The sequence below is a fragment of the Melitaea cinxia genome, chromosome 10, assembly GCF_905220565.1.
Source record: "Melitaea cinxia chromosome 10, ilMelCinx1.1, whole genome shotgun sequence".
NCBI lineage: Eukaryota > Metazoa > Arthropoda > Insecta > Lepidoptera > Nymphalidae > Melitaea > Melitaea cinxia.
Window position 1 is genome coordinate 8,826,019 of NC_059403.1, and position 25,757 is coordinate 8,851,775.

General features: G+C 32.2%; 1 protein-coding gene across 1 annotated transcript in view; it reads right to left on the minus strand.

Annotated features, from left to right (window-relative positions):
- Positions 1–207: 207 nt before the first annotated feature.
- Positions 208–25,757, minus strand: part of LOC123657244 — an 85,909-nt gene continuing 60,359 nt past the window's right edge. Inside the window, exons 2-6 of the mRNA XM_045592820.1 lie at positions 4,582–4,778; positions 1,892–2,123; positions 1,328–1,405; positions 700–702; positions 208–520 (exon numbers count right to left, since the gene is read on the minus strand). Coding sequence (XP_045448776.1) covers positions 208–520; positions 700–702; positions 1,328–1,405; positions 1,892–2,123; positions 4,582–4,778 — 823 coding nt within the window. The remainder of the gene's footprint in view (positions 521–699; positions 703–1,327; positions 1,406–1,891; positions 2,124–4,581; positions 4,779–25,757) is intronic.

Here is a 25,757-nt window from a genome sequence, read left to right on the forward strand (position 1 = left end):
GTTCCGTATAATTTGCTTATGACATCATACGATTTCAGTGCTACACATACATATATTTGCATGGAAAACACAATTATAATATATAATATATTCCCTTACATATGGTATAAAGGATATTGATCACGTCTTACAAATAGCACTCGAAGTATCACTGTACAAACCAATCACTTTGGTTCAATCGTTGTTTCATAGAAGTTCAATGGTTTGTTATAAGTGTGCTAAAATATCGATTTCGGAGGGCGGCGTGATGTGCGTTTCGTTAAGTGCTGCGGAACCGGAGACGGTTACTATGACGGGTTGAGCCTCCGTATGGACGATGGTCACGAGATGTTCATCTGGGTCCTTTTCCTGTTCTGTAGGCTTCGGTAGAGCTTCTATCGTGTCGTCGGCGTATTTAAGATCGAGAGGCGTTAGAGCGGGAAGCGTGTCCGCGACCGTGACGGGCGGGTCGGCGCGCGGCGCGCGGTACGACGGCGGCCCGCTGTACTCCGAGCCGCACCACGCAGCTCCCGTCGTTCCTCTGTTGAAACACATAACATAGAATAAAACAACTAATAAGATCAAGTAGCAATTAATTCACTAATAACTCTTTTGGAAGAATTTAGTTTGTTTGTATCCCTTATCAACAAACTTTTATTCCGACATGATTTTTATAGCTTTACTTTTATAGTAAAACATTGTAAAACAACGATTGAAAACCTACTTCACATAAATTTTGATTTTAATTTTATAATGAGACACGGTTAGTAAATACTCGATTGAATGATACATACGCCTAGTAAACGTGTTATAATTCGCTCATGACTATTAAAAACGTCGGACGTGAAAAACAGCAACTTTACAGGAGAGCGATTCAAAGTGTAAATTGCGTGTATCTTTTTACTTATTTTAAGCAGGATCATGAAACTTTAAAGTAATGCTGTACAGGCTATTTATGTTTAATATTATTACTAGCCGGTATTTAATGTGTAAATTTGAGAAAAGTCACTTGTTACATTTTTTTTGTCAGAAGTACCACAACTAAATAATATATGCATAAAATAAAAAAATTCTCTTCAGCTGATGATAGACTTGGTTATTTGGGAACGTTTTATGAAATAAACAAAAAAATGCGATTTTGCAGTTCCGACGATGTTATTAGTCACTAGCGAATCATACATTTTAAATAGGTACACATTTCCTTAAAACAATCTCTTAATTTGTCAATCCGTTTATTTCAAAGCGTTATTAATTTCATTCGTGAGAGATATTTCAGATTCTAAAAGATAAACTCAAATAATACTATACGTTAGCTAACGAGTGTATTGATTAACGATTAGCGGCGTACCTGACTAGACTGGCTGAGTTGGATCTGTAGGTAGGAGGCGGCGACACCGCGGGCGCACTTCTATCAAGGAGAAGTAACCTGGAAACAAATATTTAACTACTTGAGAACTAGACTAGTCTAACATTTTAGAGTCACGAAACGATTGTTACACTTACGACATTTCACATTTGAATTGATCTGAGATCTGAGAATTCAATTTAAGTTCTGTAACTTAAATGACGTTGTTAGAATAGAGGACGACATGGTATCCTTTGTATTATAATCTCGAAAACTATTATTCATACTATCAATAATATTTAAATTACATATATTATTTTTTACTAATTAAGTATATTGTTTGTTGCCTTCTGTTCCGGTACTAGTGGGTACGATTCCCGCCCGACGTCTGCGGGTAACATATGTATTTATTTATATATGTATCAAAAAATATATAAGCTGTATCAGTTGGTTGATAACTATAACTCAAGCATTAATTTGCTCATCTTAGGAAAAGATGGCCGTTCGTGTATATTAAAGATATTTAGATATAGGTACGTATCGTAATCTAACAAACATTCCCTATACCTGAGTCTATACTCTTGCATGGAAGCTTGGTAGGTAGGCGGTGGAGGCCGGTAATGAAACTCCGGGTACAACATGGCCGCATACGGGTGATGTGGACGGGCGTAACTGGGCGGCAGGCGAGGAACTAGGCGACGGCATGATGTCCGCCGTAATCCTAGCAACGCGCAGGGAGCATCCCGAGCTCCCAGGCGCCAAGCTAAACCAGCCGCCGTCACTAGCACCACACCAATACCTGAAATCATATATTCCAAAATACAATCAAACCAGAAAACAAAACGAAAAGTATATCAAATATTGTTGTTGTTGGTACTTCTAAAAAACCGTTATATTCCTTTAAAATTTACTGTTATTTGAATAACGGTATGGTTTCACTGAAATAAGATAATACGTAATTTTTTGCATTTAAATGACATTTTATAAATTGATGTGAGTTAATTACGAAATAGGCCACTAGGGCATGTATAAAACAGGTTGATTAAAACAAGTAATTACAATTTTTTGTGTACCATTCGGTAGAAGTTGAATTCAATTGAGAAAAGGAATAATATGTCACAAGCTTTTATCCGTTGGATACCATTATACGTCAGATAGCTTTAACGGCAACGTTGAAACAGGTTCTAAGACTATTTACATGTAAACAGTGTGAAAGTAATGTTGATATAACTTATTAAACAGAATAACAAAACTCATATTTACATAACATATTGATATAGCGTTAACAGATTTGACATACAGAGCTAAAACATGTACATGAGCGACTATTTAGATAACTATTTTCGTGCTCGTGATCACGAACAATATGTTCCGCTTTGATCTCCCGCGCTAATGGCTCGCACCTGGGCTATTGAAGTTCATAGAGAAATGTAAAATTACTTTTATAAAGGGCCTTTATCGGTTCCGAGCTACGTTGCAACACCGCGTTTGATCAGCGTTAGTTTAATTAAAAATGTTTACCTTATACGTACAACATAAAAAAGGAAACTTCTTTTTTACTAATTATTGTGCATTGTAATGAAACGTGTTTACACAATGTTAGGATTGAAGTTAGAATCATATGACTATTTAGCTTATCACCTCGTCTATTCCATTTGAGTCAACTAATTCCGTGGAACGGGGTGTAGCGAATATTTGGATAGTACATCAGTGTATGTTGATGTGTGAAGTTGCGACTGAGCGACGCGTACAAATTGCTCTATCGTCAAAACAATAGATCGCTCGCCTGAAACAACATCATTTGTCCCCAACGCTAATGAAAATCCAATTAATTCTGCTCCAAAACTCATTCGAAGTTTAATTGAAAACTTCGTCCGATGAAGGGCGGAGGCGACTTCGTGAATGATGTAATGAGATTTCGGCCAGAGTTGTTATTGTCATATGCAGAGCGAATATCCAATGAGGCTGCCCGGATTGTTTCACGGTTAATTAAGGCCATTTGTTAGCGGCGACGCTTTGAGCCTAAATTTTATTAAAACGCGAATACGTTAACGAACAACTGACGGGCACTGGCAGCCGTATCGTCCAGTTTTATTTAGTACTGCAGTGTGTCTAGTGCAAATTTGATCTTTTGTGAAAAAAAAACTAACTCGAAACGTGACGTGAACTATTCAATCAAATAACTTGATTAAAGTTATAATGACGTTTACGTTTATCAAGGAACAATTACTACATAAAATGTTTGTTACAAAATTTGTTTCCTTTTATTGTTTTTATTTGTAACTAAACTGAAAAATATTATATTTCCTCGAGAATATATGATGATGTTAAACGTCTACCGTCAAACCTACCCATCAATAGACATCTAAAACATTAGGGAGTTGATGGTGCGATGACGGCCTAACCTAGTTGAGTTTGCTGAGCCTAGTTACGAGTACGTTTGCTGAGCTAGCTATACCGCAAGGTGAATAGTTAAGTGAACTTTATAATAATAAATTAATGTTTAGGTTCCAATTGCATAGGTACGAATTTATTTTTAACTTTTTTAATTTTTGTATCAAATATTCATAATCTAAATAGCTACTACTTCGATATAAGAAAATGTTTTTGTATCTATTATTTATTTATGGAGATAGAACACAAAATACCTATTACGCAAAGATTCGTTAGACTGAAGTAGAAATCAAAAATGTCAACCATACGACAAGTATTGAAACCACGAGGGAATCTAGTAGGTAAAGGAAATGTTATTCACACACACATAACTTTGTGGCTGACAATTCAGTCGTAATTACGTCACTGTCATTTCAACACCTGAAAATGTAGTCATATGGGAAAACAATCATAACATCTTACAACTTGTGTCACGTGTTTTGAAGTGTGTGAACGTAATTTTAAGGTTTTTATCAAATTTATTGAATCTAGATCAATGGAAAGAACTAGGAACTGTAGTTAAGGCGCAAGTTAGGGTTAAAAATGATTTATTTACTTAAAGAAATAAAAAATTATGTATAACTTTGAAATAGTATCTTCTATATACGAGTATATGTGGTTTAAGTATCTTGCTTATATCCACTTTCCATACAAGTTAAAAAAAAGAAAACTGTTCCAAAGTATGACTTTAATTTTGACTTGACATATTTTCAACGACAGGTGTTCTTTGCTTACCGCTTTTTTACTAGCGGCGATAATTTCAAAAAGGCCAACAACATCAACAAAACAGAAATAAAATAAAATATAAAAAAAGTAATTCTTACCTATCATAAGTAATAGTAATGTGAGCGGTGCTCTCGGGTGCGGCCTCAGTGCTCCTAGTACAGCACCAGCGGCCACAAGACAGGCACCCACAATGCCAAGGAACAAGACGCACAGCCTAAGCGGAGGCCGACCACAACAAGACTTAGGAGCATTGCCCTCTCCTTCCGAACACGCGTATGCTGCACCCCTTCCCGATCTGTAATAAAGAAATTCGTATTAATATTATAGAAGGTTTTTGTGGACGAGTGAATGGATGTTACGTGAATGTCTCACTCACACTCACTTCAGCCTATCGCAGTCCACTGCTGGACATAGGCCTACACAAGTTTGCGCCAAAAATGGCGTGAACTCACATGTTTTACCCATGATCACCACGCTTAGCAGGCGGGTTGGTGACCGCAGGGCTGGCTTTGTCGCACCGAAGCCTCTGCTGCCCATCTTGGGCCTGTGTATTTCAAGTTGGATGGTTATCCCGCCATCGGTCGGCTTTTTAAGTTCCAAAGTAGTAGTGGAACTGTATTATGCCTTAGTCGCATCTTACGACACCCACGGGAAGAGAGGGGGTGGCTATATTCTTTACTGCGGTAGCCACACATCAGACGTGAATGTAGGCTACAATTATTACTTACTTACTAGTGAACCTGAGTCGATAAAATTTGGTTTGTAGATAGTTAATGATCGGATTAACAGGTACTTTCATTCAATTAAATTTCAGTAGCCTGTCTAGAACACGACTGAGAATACTCAACGAAACATTTATTTCTCACTTCATAACTATAGTTATAGTAGAAATATAATAAGGTTGTCTGGAAGAGATCGCTACTGTACGATAAGACCGCCTTTGTAAACTGTTTTTTTTTTTTGTAATATGTTATTGTGTTGATTGTTGTTGTGTACAATAATCTATCTATCTATCTATAGTTACTCATTCAAAATACACACTTTTAACTACATTTAATACGTTATCTCACTAATTACTTATACGTTACTTATCGATCAGCAACGCTAGACGCACAATAATTAAACAATAATTGCTTCTTCACTTACAAATTATAATATTTATAGGATAACAATCCCGCCAATACATGACGAATATGGCGACTGACCAATGAGAAAATTAGTATTAAAATATTCGGAAAATGGTGTGTCCATCTTTATGCACTTCCGGTACTTCAAAAAATAATAATCAGAATAAAAACATTTAAATGATAACAGTATTTATTATTTAACTACCCTGCAAAAAAACAAATAACAAATATAGTGACTGATTAATCGTAAATTAATAGGTATTAACTATTCGGTAGATGGCGTCACCATCTTTATACTGTTCCGGTATTAAGCGAATTTATACATATAATAAAATGGTAGGACAGTCAAAACTGTACATTGAATATTTAAAAAAAAAATACTTGGGGCGTGATCTACAATCGAAACCGAAGACAAAAATATAGTTTTTAGAATTTTTGTCTGTTTGTCTGTATGTATGTCCGGGATAAATTCAAAAAGTACTGCATCGATTTACTTCAAATTTGGCACGAATATTATTAAGAAGTCGAGTAAATATATGGGCTACATATTATCACGCTATCACCTACGGGGAACGAGTAGTGAACCTTTATTTCTTCAACGCATTCTGTAACAACGTGTAATCGAACGACGCATATTTGAATGTTGTTGTTATTATATTAATAACCATGCTATAAGCTAGCTTCACTCTATAAAAATCACACAATATAAGTAACTTAGGCCGATAAACATAATTAAATGAATATAAGTAGTATCAAGACAATTTTAAAGCAGAGCCATCTATGAGATTTCACAAACATCATCATCAATCCCTTTTTGGATATAAATCATTTTAATTTGATCATGTTGGCAAGGTTAATAGTTGTTTTTAATATGTAATAAGGAGTAACTTAGGCTACTTTTAATTTACAAATTTATTTATTTTATAACTCTATGAACTGAACAATAACTTTTTTGTTAAATTCCACGCGAACGAAGTCGCGGGCACAGCTAGTAAACAATAAGAGTAATATCGAGACAAAATCCAATATCTTAATAATTGTCAGAATTATAAATTTAAATGCTAACACCTGTGTTTATGTTCTATGCCGGAAGACTGTGGATTCGATAATATCGAAAACCGTGCACAGCTAAATTAAATCATAATATTAGAAATTAAAAATCTTCTAACTTAGTATTGATAAAGATCAGATGATCCATAGCATATAAATACAAATAATAAAAATCTTATACTTTGGTCATGGAGGTCCATGACAAAGTACAAGGTTTTTATTATCATGGTATTATAGTACAGACAATTATGTATTTACAACCCTACAAATAATTTTCAGAACGTGTGCAACAGTCGAGTCAAGTTAATTTGTATGTGCAAATGATTTTCCTCTTTTTTCTTAGTATCGTCAAACAGCTGATGTTTTAATCATTGTATGATTTGATAGAACTTGATACATACTTGACGTCTATTATGCATTGATAAATAGGTAGTTACTTTCACATAATACTTACACATACGTATAGTCATTCGAATTATTTTTGGAAAGGCGTGCCATGTCGTTGTAGAACGTTTATCCGAAAGTGAAGACAAAACAGCTGCTAGTTTATTTATTTCCGTTAAATTTGTAGATATAAAAAAAAAAAACTAAATTTTGTCAATTTTAGAAATGGCTTGTATTAACATTAGCTATGAAAATATTGTTATTTTTTCCTAAAGTAAATATAATGAAAAAAAAAGTAAGCACTATAGATTTATTGCATTACGCATGTAGGACTGAAATTCACGCACCATGATACTGAGCTTGTCTCCTAAATCCAATTTAACCCAGTATATCAATCTAAATGAGATTGTAAGCAATTGAATTACGGTCAATGAGATATGGAATCCCAATGCAGTGCGAGGGAATTCACTTCTTAGTATTTCATGCAAAATTAATGAATTATAAGTACTTAGCAAAATATACGTATTTTTAATATATATAGTGAGGTCACTCGAACAAAAAATACAATCACGAATATTATTTTATTTGTAAGGAAAAATACGAATTTCCTACTTAGATTCGAAAATATTACAGAAAATGAGGAAATACTAGTAACAAATAATAACCATACATAACGTAATGTTAACTAGGAAAATAATTCCTTTTAACATCAGGCGTATTATCGTATTTTGGATTTCGTAAGTACACACATCATATACTAAATCGCAAAAATTACCTGATATTGTATGTAATATATATTATTAATATTTAAAAAAATTCGAATATTTGTTTTTGAATAGCTAATAAAGTAATAAAAATCAATTCCTCGATCGCATAAGTCGCAATTTTACTGTTATGTGGTATTTTTGTTGTTTTAGTAATTTGCATTTAGCCTGTAACATTCCTCTGCTGGGCATCTTTCTCCATGTAGGACAGGGGTTGGAGCTTACTCCACCACGCTGCTCCACTGTGGGTTGGCGGAAATGTTCCCTACAATGAGTAACGATCGTTATCAGGTCTTTATGATAAAAACCGGGACCGACGGCTTAACGTGCTCTCTGAGGCACAGTGGGAAGACCCACAAGGAGAGACATCTAAACCGGAAAGAAATGTTTTTACAAATACAAATATCCACCCCGAGCGGGATCGAACCTGCAAACCGTCGGTGTTTTAGGCGACTACGCACCACTACACCAGAGCGGTTGTAGTAATATTTTTCGTTTGAGAAAATTGATATTAGACTCATTCTAAAATTTCTAAAATCATCAGGCTTGGTTAAATAAAGTGGTTTTGCCATAAATGTAGTTAAAATGATTATCCGGTAGTAATATAATAAACAAAAGATTCTTGAACTTGGTAAAAAATATATATACATAAATATATATTCATGCTTTGTGATATTATATTATCAAAAACGTTAAACTATTAAATTTATAGTCTTTAAGAAAAAATTAACTACATTATATAATTAAAAATATCTTCATTTTATTAAGATATTTCTTACCTTTAAGTTTTTTTACTGTAATGGATTAAATTTATAAAATAAACTTTATTTAAAAACTCTATACATTATATATTTGAAATCAACATAAATTACGAGGTTTTATGTAGACCTAAATAAAAAAATGGATTAAATGCTATTTAACATTTTGTGAATAAAAGAAAAGAATTAATTGACCGGTTCAGGCAAAAATTAACCGTCTATATTAAATTTTTTTTTTTATTTTTTTTTACACTTGTTCTACAGTCATGTTCAAAATTTTTCCTACTCGAAAACTTTGCAGCCAATTAAAAGTCCACCGTCTTTTTGACAGCCTTTATAGTGGGGCTCTTCGTTATAAAACTTCTTAATTTAAAAAGAATGCAAGCAATGAAAGAGTTCTTTCATTTCGTCTTAGTTTTATTATTCAAAAGCGAAATAATGAATGAGCAACAGACACGTACCGATGTAACTACTTATATTCAAGAGATTTAACATCATGTTTAGTGATTGACCGGAGTTATGGTTCAATGCATCGGGGTTTATCGACCTATATCGTTTGACCCCTTCGAACGAGAGCCCTCATAATATTAATTGCTTAGCTGTATAATACTTATACAAAAACCTTTTGTTTGTGTCACGCATGAGTCCTATTATGTCTAATGAATGTTATATAATATCTACTTATTTGTATTAAAATAAACATTTAATAGATAATCTAGTCACAAAAAAAATAATAAATCTCTAAGCGTGTGTAATGATAATAGAAAAGAATTTATTTCGCTGGTATTTTTTTCCGCTAGATAGGTATGTTAAAAGCAAATACAGTTCCGCCGTAGCAACAAATAGGAAATTTTCATTTAATAAATTCTGTCTGCGAAGATGCTGTGACGCTATAGTTGTTTGTCTTCAAACATTTTGATAAATGGGCGTCCTTACAATAACGTTCATTTCATTCTCGCGGCGTCTCTTTTGAGTTTTCACGGTATGAGTCATGAACTCGTCGCTTTGTTAAGTTTTAAAATCAATTAAGAAAATATAGATAGTAAATATAGATAGTACCATAGTACCTAATAACAAAAAAAGTTTAATACCTATTATATACTTCTCTTTCTTAAAACTCAAAAAAAATATTTATATGCATAAGTAACTGAATATTAGGGACAATTGAATAAAGTGAAAACATCTGTTATATCCACAGAATTAAATAAGTTTAAATGGAATGAGTCATTTTTTATTCTCATAATGGTTTTGACCACGCGATACATTTACCCACACCTACTCACACTACGGAGATAACCAATATAAGAGCCCTGTTATTATTATTATTTTATTTTTATAATACTGCTGCGAACATCGCTTGTTATTTTTTATTTTATTAAATAGCGAATTGTAAACGGCAATATTGTTTCAATTGTACGAGTATTTCAATTGTATATCTTGGGGCGCGGTTTTATTTTTGTTTTATTTATAAAAATACCCATTTCCCTGTTGTAATATAGATTAATCATTAAATTTATTAACAATTATGCATGAAATATAAAAAAAAATAATCTATACATATAATAAAATGGTAGGTAAGTCAAAACTGTACATTGAATATTTTTTTAAAAGAATACTTCAACAACAACATTCAAATATGCGTCGTTAGATTACACGTTGTTACAGAATGCGTTGAAGAAATAAAGGTTCACTGCTCGTTCCCCGTAGGTAGGACTTCTTAATAATATTCGTGCCTGAAGTAATTCCATGCAGTACTTGACAGAGTTTATCCCGGACATACATACAGACAAATAGACAAAAATTCTAAAAACTATATTTTTGGCTTCGGTATCGATTGCAGATCACACACCAAGTATTCTTTTAAAAATATATTCAATGTACAGTTTTGACTTACCTACCATTTTATTATATGTATAGAGAAACGTTAAAATCCTTCAAGCCGTTTAGGTTGTGGTGGAAAACAGAAATCTACATAAATACATACATACACTCGAAAAACATTATCCTCCTCCTGTAATCTGGTAAAAATAACATTAACTTTATCCACATATATAATATTAAACGAGAACGCTAAGTAAATGATTTATCGCAAGATTCAGTACTCTGAATCTCTCCAATAACTTGGTTCAATATGATTCAATACGGCGAACCATTATGCAAATCCAGAACAATTTAAGGCCTGGATATTGTTCCGAAGTATCATCTTAAAGCATCCCGACTTAGACGATACAAGCTCACCGCTTAACTCTGTTGGTAACGTTACGTGCATATTAAGCCTACGTCACATATGTTGCGCCTTGGACCGTAAAATTTACGATGTTAATAAGGGCTGGAGGGTTAATTATCTGATTTACGAGTTTATAACCACACTTGCGCACGCGTCGTTATTGCCCCTTGTCATTGAAAATGTTAATAGCCTCTTTCGTTAATAACCTTCTATATGGTTTATGATTGTACTTTATGGCCGAGGTTGCGGAATTTGTTAAATAGATCATGGAATGATTATGTCTTGATTTAATAAATCCAAGTAAAAATATTTTTTTGTCTGTTTGTATTATAAATAATTTGAGCCTTACGAAATATAAGACTTGTACACACTCGTGACGTTACACCATCCTTCGTGTTAATTGAAAACTTAAATCAAACTTATTGCAATGACATTATTGTAAAGGTTAGTTGCTGTTTTATTATTCGTTATTTATTAAGACGCAAATAATATATATCCAATGCTAAATGCATAATTGTATAGAATTATCAGAAATAACAAGTTAACAAGAAGTTTAATACGTTTTTTATACAAATATTCCAGATACGTCTTTCACAAATTTAAAATGTCATTTTTATTTCAAACAATCTTAACTGTATAAAATATGATCCTTATAGTATGCAAGAACATTGAAAGATAACAATACTTGTTTGCCTTAAAGAGGGTAATTTCTCAACGAAATCCCCCGTTCGTGTTCATCCAGACAGACAGTCACGCTCCATCAACCACGGAACCAATAAAACCATAATCATTGATAATATATCGTTGTCGATCAGAAAAAGTATAAACTAAAGCTTATACTTATCTAACACTGTTATGTCATACTATATTTTCACGAGTACAATCACATGTATTAAATTATATTTCATTGTGTACGCACATTATACTACAGTTATTTTCCACAATACATATTTTTGTAGAAAAAAATATAAAACTACGAAAAAAACTTGTAAGCCGCTCATTAACTCTATCTCTCTTTCATTTAGTAATACACAAAATTTAAATATTCTGTTGGTGTGCGGACATATAAGTCTTACTGTCAGCTCTTTGAGTATAGAACACTGAAAAGAAATAAAAACAAGTATAGACTAGACAGAATAAAAAAAAAAAACAAGTCGTTTAACGAAACGAAAAATATGAAGTAAAATTGCTTAATACAATTTTTCCCAGCGCTGAAGTGAAAACAACGATGATTTTACTCCTAAGAGAGTATGACATTTCATACTAGCGAATGGCGGGGAGTGGCAAGTTTTCACTACTCGCTAATTATACCTTCGAGGGCTCTGAGTGCCCTGTGAGTTCCATGCGAATAAAATAAAACTAATAAGTACACGAATTTCACATTCTGTACAGGAATAAAAACACGAAAAAGTGTTTTATTACACTAACTTGTTGAGCTTTCTTTGTATTTAGTGAAATCTGTTATTAAATTAATGTCTCTAGATAGCCTCGTTTTATTTATTGATATCCTTATCTAATTCAATATATCATGTGTATGTAGCTCTTAAGCGCTTTTATTGGTAAAAGTGGATGGGTTTAATAAAATAATACTTTGTCTAGTTAAATATGCAAATGCATGGGTGGAGGGAACTAGGAGACGATAAATTTAATTAATTCAATAGTGTATATGAATACTTCGTGTATCAATTATACTATATAGTCGACATCTATTTAAACTAAACTCGAGTGCTTTTGATGTGCTTTTGTGTTTGAATAGTGTGCGTGCGTCAGTAGGCATTTGAGCCGGAGACGATTCATCATAAGCGGTATTTGATCACTCCCCCTTCCTGGTTTTTGTTATATATGTATACAAATATATGTATATATAGCGTTAAAAATCTAAATACTATTTTATTGAACTTTGTAATTAGTCTTAATCAATTTTAATAAAACACGGCCTAAGCATACAAGACAACATGTGAGTATGTAAAACGAAAATGTATAGTTTCAAGTAAAATAGTATCACATTTCTGCAACCAAGACACGTACAATATTTACCGTAAGATAATCCCACATTACTGACATCACTTTCCTTAATAACAATACAAACCTAGCACAATTTTATATGACATACATCATAATATGCATCTTTTTTGTTTGTTAGACCAATTGAGCTTCGTAATCTTTTTTCGTTCTAACAAATGTAGCTAAATTTGTGCGAGTAATATGTCCAATATATGTTCGCGTGAAACGTAGGATGACATGCCTATGACAATATCACGTTGAAATCCGAGGAAATAAATTGGGACCCTCGATAAGCGCTCCCTTTGACGAGCCCCGTCTTCGGATTAGGGTGTGAAAAATGATAGCTTAGGTACACGCGCAAGGATGGGTATGCGAGCTTTGTAAAATATTTAAACATGCTCTTAATATATGTATGTACATGAATAACATTGGTATTAAATAAAATACAGTATTTCGTATATAAATAATTGTTTAATCAGATCACATTTCGCTCAGACAATTGTTATTTTAAGTATTTATTTCATCGTCAAATATTTTTGTTTTTTTTTGTTACGAAATTTGATTCAGAGCAAAATTATTTTGTTCAAATTGCACAATGTTCATTTTACATAATAAAAATAGTTAATTATATTGTCTATGGTATATGAAATGAAAGTCTGTTGGTGTTCACCGCTTTTTTGTGACGTAAAAAAAAACCGATGCGAAGCTAAATTATAACCCTCTGTATTTTAGTTGAAAGCCGCCACAGCTGAAAACTTATTTGGCCGTGACGGGCGACGCGACGGTGACACACGTCAAACTCACAATTTGGGGACTTTGAGCAATACCTAGGTATTAGGTACAATTTAACGTTGAGTGGATTAGTTAATCAAACTTTATGCTACCCATTCATATTCTCACAAAAGCGCCCCTTCAGCAAAAATTTTAGCAGTTTGGCTGTTACGACGTGAATGTGAATTTTTATTTGCGTTAATTTTATAGCTTCAAAATGCAAATGGAAAGTCAGAAAAAATACAACTATGATGATGATAGTTTGTTTACTTTTATCACACGTTCTTAAAATGATATATGTAGTTACCAAAAAAATGTTTTCATTAATTTGATTTATAATTTACTTTTAAATTTTTAAAGAAAACGATAATTAAGATTATATTTCAATAAACTTATATGCTTGTCTTGCAGAAAATTAATCCCAAAAAATATTTAAGTAGGTATGTTTTATTTTTATCTAAAAACAAAACTTATACATTTTAATTATTGAAATTCAAATAAATGTATTAAACTAAATTCATATAATTAACGAAAATCAAACCGTTTATAAATGAATTATACAAGTAAACAAATTAAAATGGCATTAATTTTTTTTCGAACAAAATAATTGAAAGCGATTTACTTGATAAGAGATAAATCTGATTAATTACACAGGAAGTCTTAATAGAAATTACACATAATTTAATGACCTTTTACATGCAAAACTGGCGTCGAAATTAATATAGATAACACTTTTTATTTCAAATAAATTGATTTCACTTAATGCTATTTATATTACTATATTTTTAAATCATTATATACATATTCAGTCTACATTACATATCTAGTACTTTCAGACTATTTGTAATAAAATGTGCCTTTTTAATTCTTGTAAAAAATTAATTTCTGAGTATCTGTCCTATTATATATCTATTTTATGGTTTAAGTAGGTATAGATACAATGATCCTCTAGAGAGTTCATATGAAACGTAAGTGTCGTGTCAACTTATCACGTACGAAATATACAAAAAATGTCTCTGTTGTTATTGTATCCGATAAGATACAGTATATTATCAAGGGAAAATAGAAGACACATCTGTTTTCGCTCAGCGACGTGCGTGGGTTCGAGCAATTAGTTGCAGGATATTTATGTATACTACAAATCGCTCTGCTTCACAGACAGCTCGACGTTATTCTTAACTGTCGATACCATGCGGTAATTTTGCGATATATTATAAGACACAGAGAACTCAGATAGGACTATAGCATGTATTTTTATACGCAAGACTAAAAATATCTTCAAAAGTAACATACGAATTGGCTGATGTGTTAGAATACCGAAATTTCACTATTTGTGTAGCGATATATCTTTTGAGATTAATATATTGTTTTTGAATCTCCAAAATTAGCAGTATTATTTAATGTGATGGAAGTCCCTTTTTCCGACACTAATCTTTAACGCCAACAAATATTCATCAAAGTTAGATTCACATTCATGCATTAAAAAAATAAATTTATTTAACCACTAGCTGCCCGGACAGACTTCGTTTTATCAAAAGGAGCCATTCTCAAGTTATGCGCTTAGCAACATTCATTTTTGTTTATATAGATATGATATGATAATTTGAAATCTCACGAAATCGTTTCTTATTCACACTTTTATAAGGTAAAATACGAAACGTTATTGTAGATCTTACGCAAAAACGTTCATCGAGCAGATTTTTGAAACAATTTTGTAAACATTTGAACGGATTTCGTAATCCGACAAAGCTCTGGATTTCAAGAACATTTCATATATCTATATCTGATTATTCATTCATTGAGAGCGATTTCCACACAACAAGCAATTCTCAGTTTTTATTGAAATATCTGTAAGATGTTGGTACTTTTAAGTGTTGTATGTAAAATTTTGTTTTTTGCTTATCCGTTATTTAATACAAGATCAGAAATTGAGTGTATTGATTTAAACCATATACCTAAACATTACGTTTTTCTATCAGAACTTTACTCCATTAGAACGTAATTTTTAAAATTCATCATCAATCCATCCACGGGCATTTTTTTTTGTTCAAGTTGATAAATTGTTGTTCAAGGGTCATATCTAAATAACTCTATAACTTGCACAAGAATACTTCGTTACAGAAACCAATGTTTATTTCGAGGCAGGTAAAAATATTTGTTCATATACAAAAAAAAAAATAAGCCAAGAGCAGCTTGTTTTGTTTGGTCTCATCCCGGGGGTTACGTTCCATTGATATGTCTGGTTGACTTTTTTTGTTGAAATATAGCTGATGAATTAAAAAGACCAAATGTAACGCGCGGTAAGAGCATTTATTTTGGGACCATTATGAGGCTTAATATTGACACGCGTAAGAAAAGAAGTAGCAATGATATTTACAATTTTATGTTTACTTTCACATACATATGTTTCCTTCATTCAATCACATTGAGACCTAGACTAAAGTCTTACAAGTCGAAATACAAGCGTATTTTTAAAATTCAGTTTAGGTACATTTGTTATTTACAGTATTTTCTAAATGACTTAAATATAGTTAATTACCGTGACTGAAAAAGACTAAAATTAGTTCTCTATCTAGATCACATACATGTGATCATTATTTTGTCTTGTTTTTTTATATTTTATTTTAAGTTAGCTTACTAAAATTTAATATAAAATATTTTAAAACTCGGTACGTCGAGCGGTTTTACATTACATATATCCACTGAATGATATCTAGAGCGCCTTAAAAATAGAAAATCTTCATTCAATTCCCTTATCGACACTGCGTAAAAAAAGTACACAAAGAAACATCTTAAACCTCCGTCCATATAAACGTCGACAAATTGAGGAACCCTCATCTACAGAACAGCTCTAATGTGGTCCGATAAAAGCATATCGAATCGCTTTAGATGATTGAATATCCCCAGTCTAAAAGGTTTGTTTTTAGGTTTAAATGTTACTAGAATTATGATATCATAAAAATTCATCTGAAAATAAATAATTATATATTATATTATAGATTTTACTATACATGGTATGGTAATAAAAATACATTTACGTAATTATATGTATAATTGATTGAAATAAAATTTACTGAACTTTTCAGCACTGTGAACCAGTGCAGCAACACAATATTCAACTATTAACAACACCCAGAGATAACGCAAAAACTTTTATAATATATTTTACTTTTGTCATGGGTTCAAAAGTTAAATTAACATTTATCATATTTAAATAAATTACTTTGAAACTTATCGCAACAAGCCGAGAATATATTTTTGAAATGAATTTGTTTCAATAAATGCCGTTGTAATTCTATCTGTTCTAGTGACGCCGACTGGGAGCCGCCAGTTCAAATATTCGTGGTTCTCAATTCAATTTGTCGTAACGCTTGAGGGTGATGAAAAATTTTGTTAAAAGGCAGCGATACCCTTGTCAAAACTACATCAATTAAATTATCAGAGGACTTGTTTTTCCCGAAAAAGATCGAAAATTATTTTAGAAGTGACGTCGTCTTATTAAACGAGAAAAACTTATACGTATTGGTGATAGACTTACATATTTTTTTTATTATGTCTGATTACATTAACTGAAGTAATAAAACTTATTTGACACTCAGAAATTAGGTTAAAGTAGTTCTTGACAGATATAAAGATGGATTGCTTGGTAAAACGAAGATTTTCAAAGAGAAGCGCACGATGATAGACTAATTGGTTCAAAAGAAATTCAGAGATTATGTGGGAACGAAGCCAAATTCGATTAGACAACAAAAAACGGGGTAAGTAATGAAATTTATCGTCATCAATTGCTACTTCTCCTTGAAAATCTTTAAATTCATTTATCATATTACGAATTTATAGATTATAAAGAAGTATGAATGTCTTTTTAAAAATTCAGTTCCGTTTGAATGATAAATGTATTAATTGAATGAATATTTATTCAATTAATACATTTTGAGACCGTTTTACTATAGGTGTGGCGTCTGCGTCGCTGACGGGCATTAATTCGATTTTCGCTTAGGTTATATATTTTGATTTCATAAAAATATCATGATTCTCAGACTCATTAAAGCTACAAATCCTAATGTTAATCATCAACATCAGACAACGATCTTTATATATATGATATTTTCTAGGTTTGGAAATTATTCTAATCCAAAGGGTTATTTGCTTGCCCTTACGGGTCTCGGGGTCAGATGATAATTGCGTTATGTAAAAATCGGTAACGCTTACATAGATCAGACTAGAATAATTTTCAGATATTAATTAAAATCGAAAGTAGACAAAAAACCAAATGTCAGACACTTTAGTATACAATTAATCAAGTTTAGGTAATTCCTTTTTAAAAAGAAGTAAAGTAGATCTTCCTATAATACCTGTGTTGGTGAGTTTAAAGCTGCTTTGTAGAGCTCTTTGTTTGATAGAAAAATGAAGGCTTCGAACCGAGGGATTATCGTCAGACTATTAATCATTCGAGGTATTGACGTTCGCGTTAGGCTTTCAGTAATCCAGGATTATAAACCCTCACCCGGGTAATTATTTAAACGTTTTTAAAATATTTTATCCGGGTTTTACGGAATGTTCGATACATAATGATAAAATGAACATTATATATACTACCATAAAATGTTATACTAAATAAAATTAAAAGAGATCCGATGGCCTGCTAAATGGAGCGTGAATGAGCCTTTATATTAAAAAATACATCCAATAATGAACTATAAAGAAAATTTTATTTTCTGACTTCAGTAAAATGAAAGACAAAAACGGACGTACAAATATTTTTTATTAATAATATATATATTTATTAAAATAACTTTTTGAAGAACTAATTTTACATATGGTATGTAAAGCTTATGAAATATACTTATATATATATACGTAAGTAACAGTTGTTAAATGTCCCACTGCTGGGCAAAGGCCTACTTTTCTGGGTCAATAAAAGAAGAGCGGAATTTTTTTTTATTTATGAAATATTTATGCAATGTTTGAAGTTACACCATTGCAATAAAATAAAGCACTCAATAAAAACTAGTATAACATTTTATTATATTGTATAAAACCTCTTTGAATTTAAAGCACCGTTACATAATGCTTTTGTTTGTCACTAACAATCGCTGTAAAAAAACCTCGCATACCAATAATTTGCCGGGCGTCCGAGCATGACATCCTGCGGACAGAAACGCAACGCAACGCCGCATTCGGGACACCACTTCCCGCCCGCGCAGTGCCGACGGCTTCACAGATGTTTCAAAACTACTTTTTATAATAAAACTGGACTTTGCATTAAATCTGCACAAGAAATTTTAATTTTTAACTAAACGATTTATTCATGGCAATTAGGTACATCTATCATATTTACGAGTAAATGACATAAAGTTTTAGACAAAATTAAAAATATTTATATTTGTCGAGGTGCTGTATTAAATTTCCTGAAATGAAATATCAATCCTACACAGAGTTTTTATCATTATTAGAACATTCACACAATATGGGTATATATTGGATTTTTTCTTCTAATGAAATAAAATAATACAATGAACTATAATAAGAAACTAATAATAAAATGAAACTGATTAAGCTGTATGTATAATATGTCATCAAAAAGGAACAAAGCCAAAAGCAATATTGATTTTTTACATCATTAGTTTTTAAATGTTATAATTGTTTACATATAGATTTACAGTCTTTATATAAATTATATAACAATATATCAAATATAACTGTGTTAATATTTACATAATGGTATAAATACAATTACGTATATGTATAATGTTATTATTGGTTCATTAGTTATACGATCTTGGCCATGTGATTCTAGAACAAAGACTGTAAATAATATTATATTTACAACTAGGTCAAAGCCAATTAATTCCTACAGATTTTATTCCGATAGGTATAAATAATTGGTTTAAAATAGAACATCTTTAGCAGATTTATCGTATCGTATTTTTCTTTATATACAAAAAAAAAAGGATTTACGAAAAAGTATAGGATGCCTACTATTAAATAACACATTGGGTATACTGAATAAAATAATCGATATGATATCGATTCATGATAATATTCATTCTCTTTCATGTAAAACCTATATAGATTGTAAATAAACTTGGTACCTACGTAGACAGCTGGAGATAGCGAATGAAACACATCGGCTACTTTTAATTCCGATGGCACGGGATCGGCAATTATACAGCTGACATTGCGAGGCACAGCTAGTTCTTAATAAAACCTTATAAATCGTAAATGAAAATAATCTATAATATAAGAATTAATCGCAATTTTTTTTTCTAATCGTGAGTGTAAAATTTGATGTCGGCTGGACCGATTCGGCTACTTGTTAAAATTTTCTAAATGATGTAGAAAGCTTTTACGGAATTTGACATAAATTGCAGGAGACGTAAAGATTACATAAACTTTATGCGTTTGACTGTTCGCAAGACAGGACAACGACTTTCAGGTCAGATATTTCAGAAAAAAATGCAATTTGATTAAAAAGTTTGCTTAAAAACTTTTTACAGATTTGACCTTCAAAAGAAAACAAATATCGAACCTAAAAGTACGATATAGCGATCTTGACACCGATACGCTATTGTGCAGCCTAATAAATTGAACACCATTGTTAGGAACTACGTATTTTGTTTATAACCTACCTTTTTGTTGTATTGTGTTGTCATAATTAATATTAACTTACATTCAACAATCTCAATAATAAGGTAATAAATAATTAATAAACTACGTGAAGCAAGCGAATAATTTTATACGGTGCCGGTCATAGCATAGGTGGTATACATATATGGTGGTAAGCCTTATTAATAGGAGTCTAAAAATATAATTGCCTTTCTAAGTTTTCCAATTAGATTGTTTTTTATTATTTAGCTAATTATAGGAAGGTAGGTAGGTCCATCATCGGAAAAATGATGTCGTTGTTCATAGAGACATGTGAAAGAAAATGAGTTGTATAAAATATTTAAAGACTAACGAGCCAACAGGCTAGTCAAAATACAAATTATAGTTATTTAATTTTAAATAAACTAAACATTAAACTGTGTCTGGTTATATTTATTTGAACAATCACACTTGTACATAAGCCTATCTTTCTCTTTCTCACGTAAACACCGAATACAATTCTAAAAATGGTATATATTCTTACATAACGCGTAGGACATATTTCCTCTATAGATAAGTCCAGAACGGTCAGCTTGTGTAAGATAAATGGCTGAGGTGAGCGGTGGTTCTATTGAAAATTGATGAATGATATTCGCGGACTGACATTTTCGGAACGGACATTTTTTTTTAATCATTTGTGGACATAATTAGTAGTTAGGGACATAATACTTATTCAGTATTTAACATCCCACTGATGGGCATTAGCCTCTTTCTTCGTGTAGGAGAAGGGTCAGAGCTTAATCCACCAAGCTGCTCCTCTGCGGATTTGCGGATATAGTCTCTACTATATAAGTAACGATCGCTATAAGGTGTACATGTAACTACCGGGACCGACGGCTTAACGTGCTCTCCGAGGCACGGTGGGGAGATCCAAAAAGACAGACAACCATACCGGAAAGAAATATTTGTATAAATACAAATATCCATTCCGAACGGGAATCGAATTCCGGTGACTGAGCACTGAGACACGATGCACGCGCCACAACACAAGAGCGATGATACATATATACTCGTAGTTTACTATATTTGTTAAAGGTTATTATTTTAGTATGGTGTGTTATACTTTAAAGTGATGCAAAAAACAATTAAAACTTTTGTTTAAGACCTCTGTGATTAGGGAGGTGATACTTATTAAAATGTACACGTAAATATTATTTACATATTTATATAATTCGTTAATTTTTATAGTCATAATTATTTGATAAATAAGAGAAATATCATACAAACGAAAAAATTATTCTTGAATGTGGAGACGGATTGAGTTTTTAGATGCTCCCACGTCTCGTTATACAGCCTAATAACACGGCAAGGTGATTGACCAATTTTTCTATACACTTGTATACCTTATAGAAAGTATAGAAAAACAAATTCGCGTACGCATTTTCATAAGATTTGACATAAGTTACATTCGTTCGTCATACTTATAGTTAATACTATAAGTAACGAACGTAACTCTACGCGCATAGCGTTTTATTTGCTGGTGAATGCGTGATGACAGCGTTATGAAAAGTGTGAACGGGCGAGGCGAACGGAAGTTGAGAGAGAGATATAAGTTAGTAAAAATAGAAAGAGGGAGAGAGTTACGTTTCGTAAGTTGTAACTTAACTTCAGTCGTATGGTCTAAAGCAGACTCGTTTTTTTTTTTTTTTTGAAATGCACATACGTGCTATAAATAGTAAATGCAATTAACTTTTCTTAGAAGAGTAAAAACCTGTGCCAGAAGTCCGAATACACAAAAACAATCACAATATGTGAATTTCCTGACCACGACAAACTTCTGTATGGCCCATATCACTAAACAATTTCTCAAGAGCGGGGATCGAACACGCCAATTCGTTGTCGGAAACATTTTTATACATTTGTAGTAATATTAATATATGTAGGTATGTTCATAGAGTTCGTACCTACTTTGACTTATTGTATTTGGCATCGTTCCGACGAAATACGTGAACTTTCTAAATTGTACCAAACATTTTGCGCTGCACAAGCGTTATATTGGTATCACCTTAGTATTTAATACTAGTTTTTTGGAACATTAGTAATATATCATTGTGAATTATTAAAAAAAAACTATTAATATTTTTTTTATCATATAATAAACGTAATATGGTCACACTGCTGGTTATCTGGTCCTAAGGTAAGAAATTTAATGCCTTTGTTTTGGGAAATAGCTGGCTGATACAATACCTATATATTTGATTACATTTTAATTTAATGTTCTAAAGTTCAGACATTTAAATACTGAATTGAAGTCATCATCATCATCATCATCATCATTTCAGCCTATCACAGTCCACTGTTGGACACAGGCCTCACAAGTTCACGCCAAAAATAGCGCGAACTCATGTGTTTTGCCCATAGTCACCACGCTGGGTACGGGTTGGTGACCGCAGGGCTGGCTTTGTCGGACCGAAGACGCTGCTGGCCAACTTCAGCCTGTGTATTTCAAAGCCAGCAGTTGGATCATTGGTTATCCCGCCATCGGCCGGCTTTTTAAGTTCCAAGGTGGTAGTGGAACTGTGTTATCCCGTAGTCGCCTCTTACGACACCCACGGGAAGCGAGGGGGTGGCTATATTCTTTACTATCGTAGCTACACAGGGATGAATTGAAGTACTTAACAATAATTATTTGAATTCAATTTTCAATTTAAATAAGTACAAACTCAAGCTTCCTTGAATTATAAATTAATCAACTTTGCAATCGTGATTGTGCAAAATTGATTTTAAAATAATTATTTATTTAGTTAATTTGAACACAATGATAAAATATGATTCGTATGTCACCGTACCCATCCTATGTGAAATGGATTTAAATGGATAACCTATTATTTATTTTACCTAGCAAGCGTTATTTATGTTGAAAGAATATTTTTATTACTTACTTTAGAACTCAAATGTAAACAAAGCTGAATTGTACTCTAATGTATAGGAACAAGAACGAAATTCCTTTCAATGTCCAGAGCATTTCACTTTACCGTATAATATATTAGTCCCATGTATACTTCACTATATCCATTTAATTTTCATGCTTCTTTTTCTGTATTCCGATTCTGTATGGTATGTGGTGTTGGTGCGACCGTGTTGTCACCCGACGGCTCAAGCGGAAGATCGGCGCTGACAGCTCTGCCAGCATATGCCGAGCTTGAGACCGGGTTTGCGATATCCTCATTGTATAATTTAATTGTTTAGCTTAATGGATATGTAATATTGATTTGTGTGGATGTTGCAAATAAAAGAGTATTATTATTATTATTATTATTATTATTATTATTAAAAGGTAACGAATTAAAATATCCATAAGTACCTATGCACATAAATATTAACCTTGCCGAAACCTTTAGTAGGTTATTTGATTAAGCAACCAACAAAGGAATACAAACAACATAAACCTTTTAGGCTTTAATATACCTATAGTTTTTTTTTTTTTTTTTTTTTGTTTTATATCTATAATTTTTATTGTTTTTTTTTTTGTTTCTTGTAATACTTTAAAAGCGTAAAGAAAAAGTAAGCACAACAATAACGACGTTCGAACGGACACGCCTTATTTCTCTATTTTTAATCAACTTCAAAAAAGGAGGAGGTTACTTAATTCGACCGTATGTGTATATATATATATTATGTATGTTCGGGAATAACTTCGTCGTTTATGAACCGATTTTGATAATTATTTTTTTGTAGAAAAGGAGATATCCTAAGTGTGGTACCGGTATGATAAGGAAACCAGGATCTGGTGATGGGATCTCACAGAAATCGAGGGAAACCCTGAAAAATCCTTAAGAACTTTTTACTGGGTGTACCGATTTTGATGATTTTTAATTTAATCGAGCGCCGTTGATGATGGGATCCCAGAGAAATCGAGGGAAACCCTCGAAAATCCTTAATAATTTTTTACTGGGTGTACCGATTTTGGTGATTTTTAATTTAATCGAGAGCCTATGTTTATCATGTGGTCACATTTAAATTTCATCGAGATCTGATTATAACTTTGGGAGTAATCTTTGATAATGCGTATTTACTTAACAATTTTTTCGTCTACCTACGCTGTACTACTTGTCGATGTAATTGACGTCGGTTTTTTTTCCGTCTTTAACCATTAAATGCGTAAAAGGAACACCTATTAACCTACTTTACTTTGAACGAAATCAAAAGCAAATCGTTGTATCGTGTATCAGTAAAGTTTTCATCAGCTTCACATAAAAAGGTTGTCGCTGGTCTTAAAACCTATAAAGGACGAAACCCTATAAAGTTTACGCCCGCATGTGGCATAAAAGTGACAGCTTAAGAGCAGGCTTCATAAAATCAGATGGCGAATGACATATCTTTATAGAGACGAAATGTTACACACGTAAATACATATAATTACGTATAAACATAAAATGAAATATTCTACATTACTAAACCAAATATTGAAAATTGCAATTTGTTGACAAATTTAGGTAAATAGTTACATATAGGTAAATAGTTAACAACAATAATTATACTTGAACACACAAAATAGTATAAATATATAGTAAGTATATACTCGTAGACGTAGTAAAATACAGTAGTGCACAGAGAGAAGAAACAATAGTACCTTCTAAATAAAAGTTGTTTGCAGATATGATATGTTATGCTACAAAAATCTAAAAGGATGTCTATACGATTTATATACATTACATATTTTATTTGAAGTAAATATATATCACGTTCAAGCAAAGATAGGATAAATAAGACGTTATTAATTAGTGAGCTGTTAGAAGAAAATGGTCTGTTGCCCAATGTAGTTCGACACGCAGTGTTGCTGAACCACATGATTGCAACATGATCGTGACTCGCCTGGAGTTGCTACACTGTTCACTTATCCATTTTTATCCTAGAAAAGAAAGTCTATAATTTGAAATAAAGTTGATCATACTTAAAATATATAATAATAGAAAATTTGGAAAATCCAAAACTGCACACGTCCAGTTCGATTAGTTGATTTAGCTCTTGCAGATAATCAGAGATGGCTCTTATTCATTATTTCGTTACTAAACTATTTAACCGACTTCTAAAAAAGGAGGGAGGTTCTCAATTCGACTGTATTTTTAACCGACTTCCAAAAAAGACCGACTTCCATTTAAATTTATTTGAGATCTAACAACTACTTTTCGAGTTATATCTAATAATGCGTTTTTACTTGACGCTTTTTTCGTCGACCTACGTTGTATTATACCACATAACTTTCTACTGGATGTACCGATTTTGCTAATTCTTTTTTTGTTGGAAAGGAGATATCCCAAGTTTAATACCATGATAAGGAAACCAGGATTTGATGATGGGATCCTAGAGAAATTGATGGAAATTCTTGAAAGTCTGCAATAACTTTTTACTGGGTGTACCGATTTTGATAATTCTTTTTTTGTTGCAAAGGGGATATCCCTAGTTTGGTACCATGATAAGGAAACCAGGATCTGATGATGGGATCTCAGAGAAATCGAGGGAACTTCTTGAAAATCCGCAATAACTTTTTACTGGGTGTACCGATTTTAAAAATTTTTAATTTAATCGAAAGCTGATGTT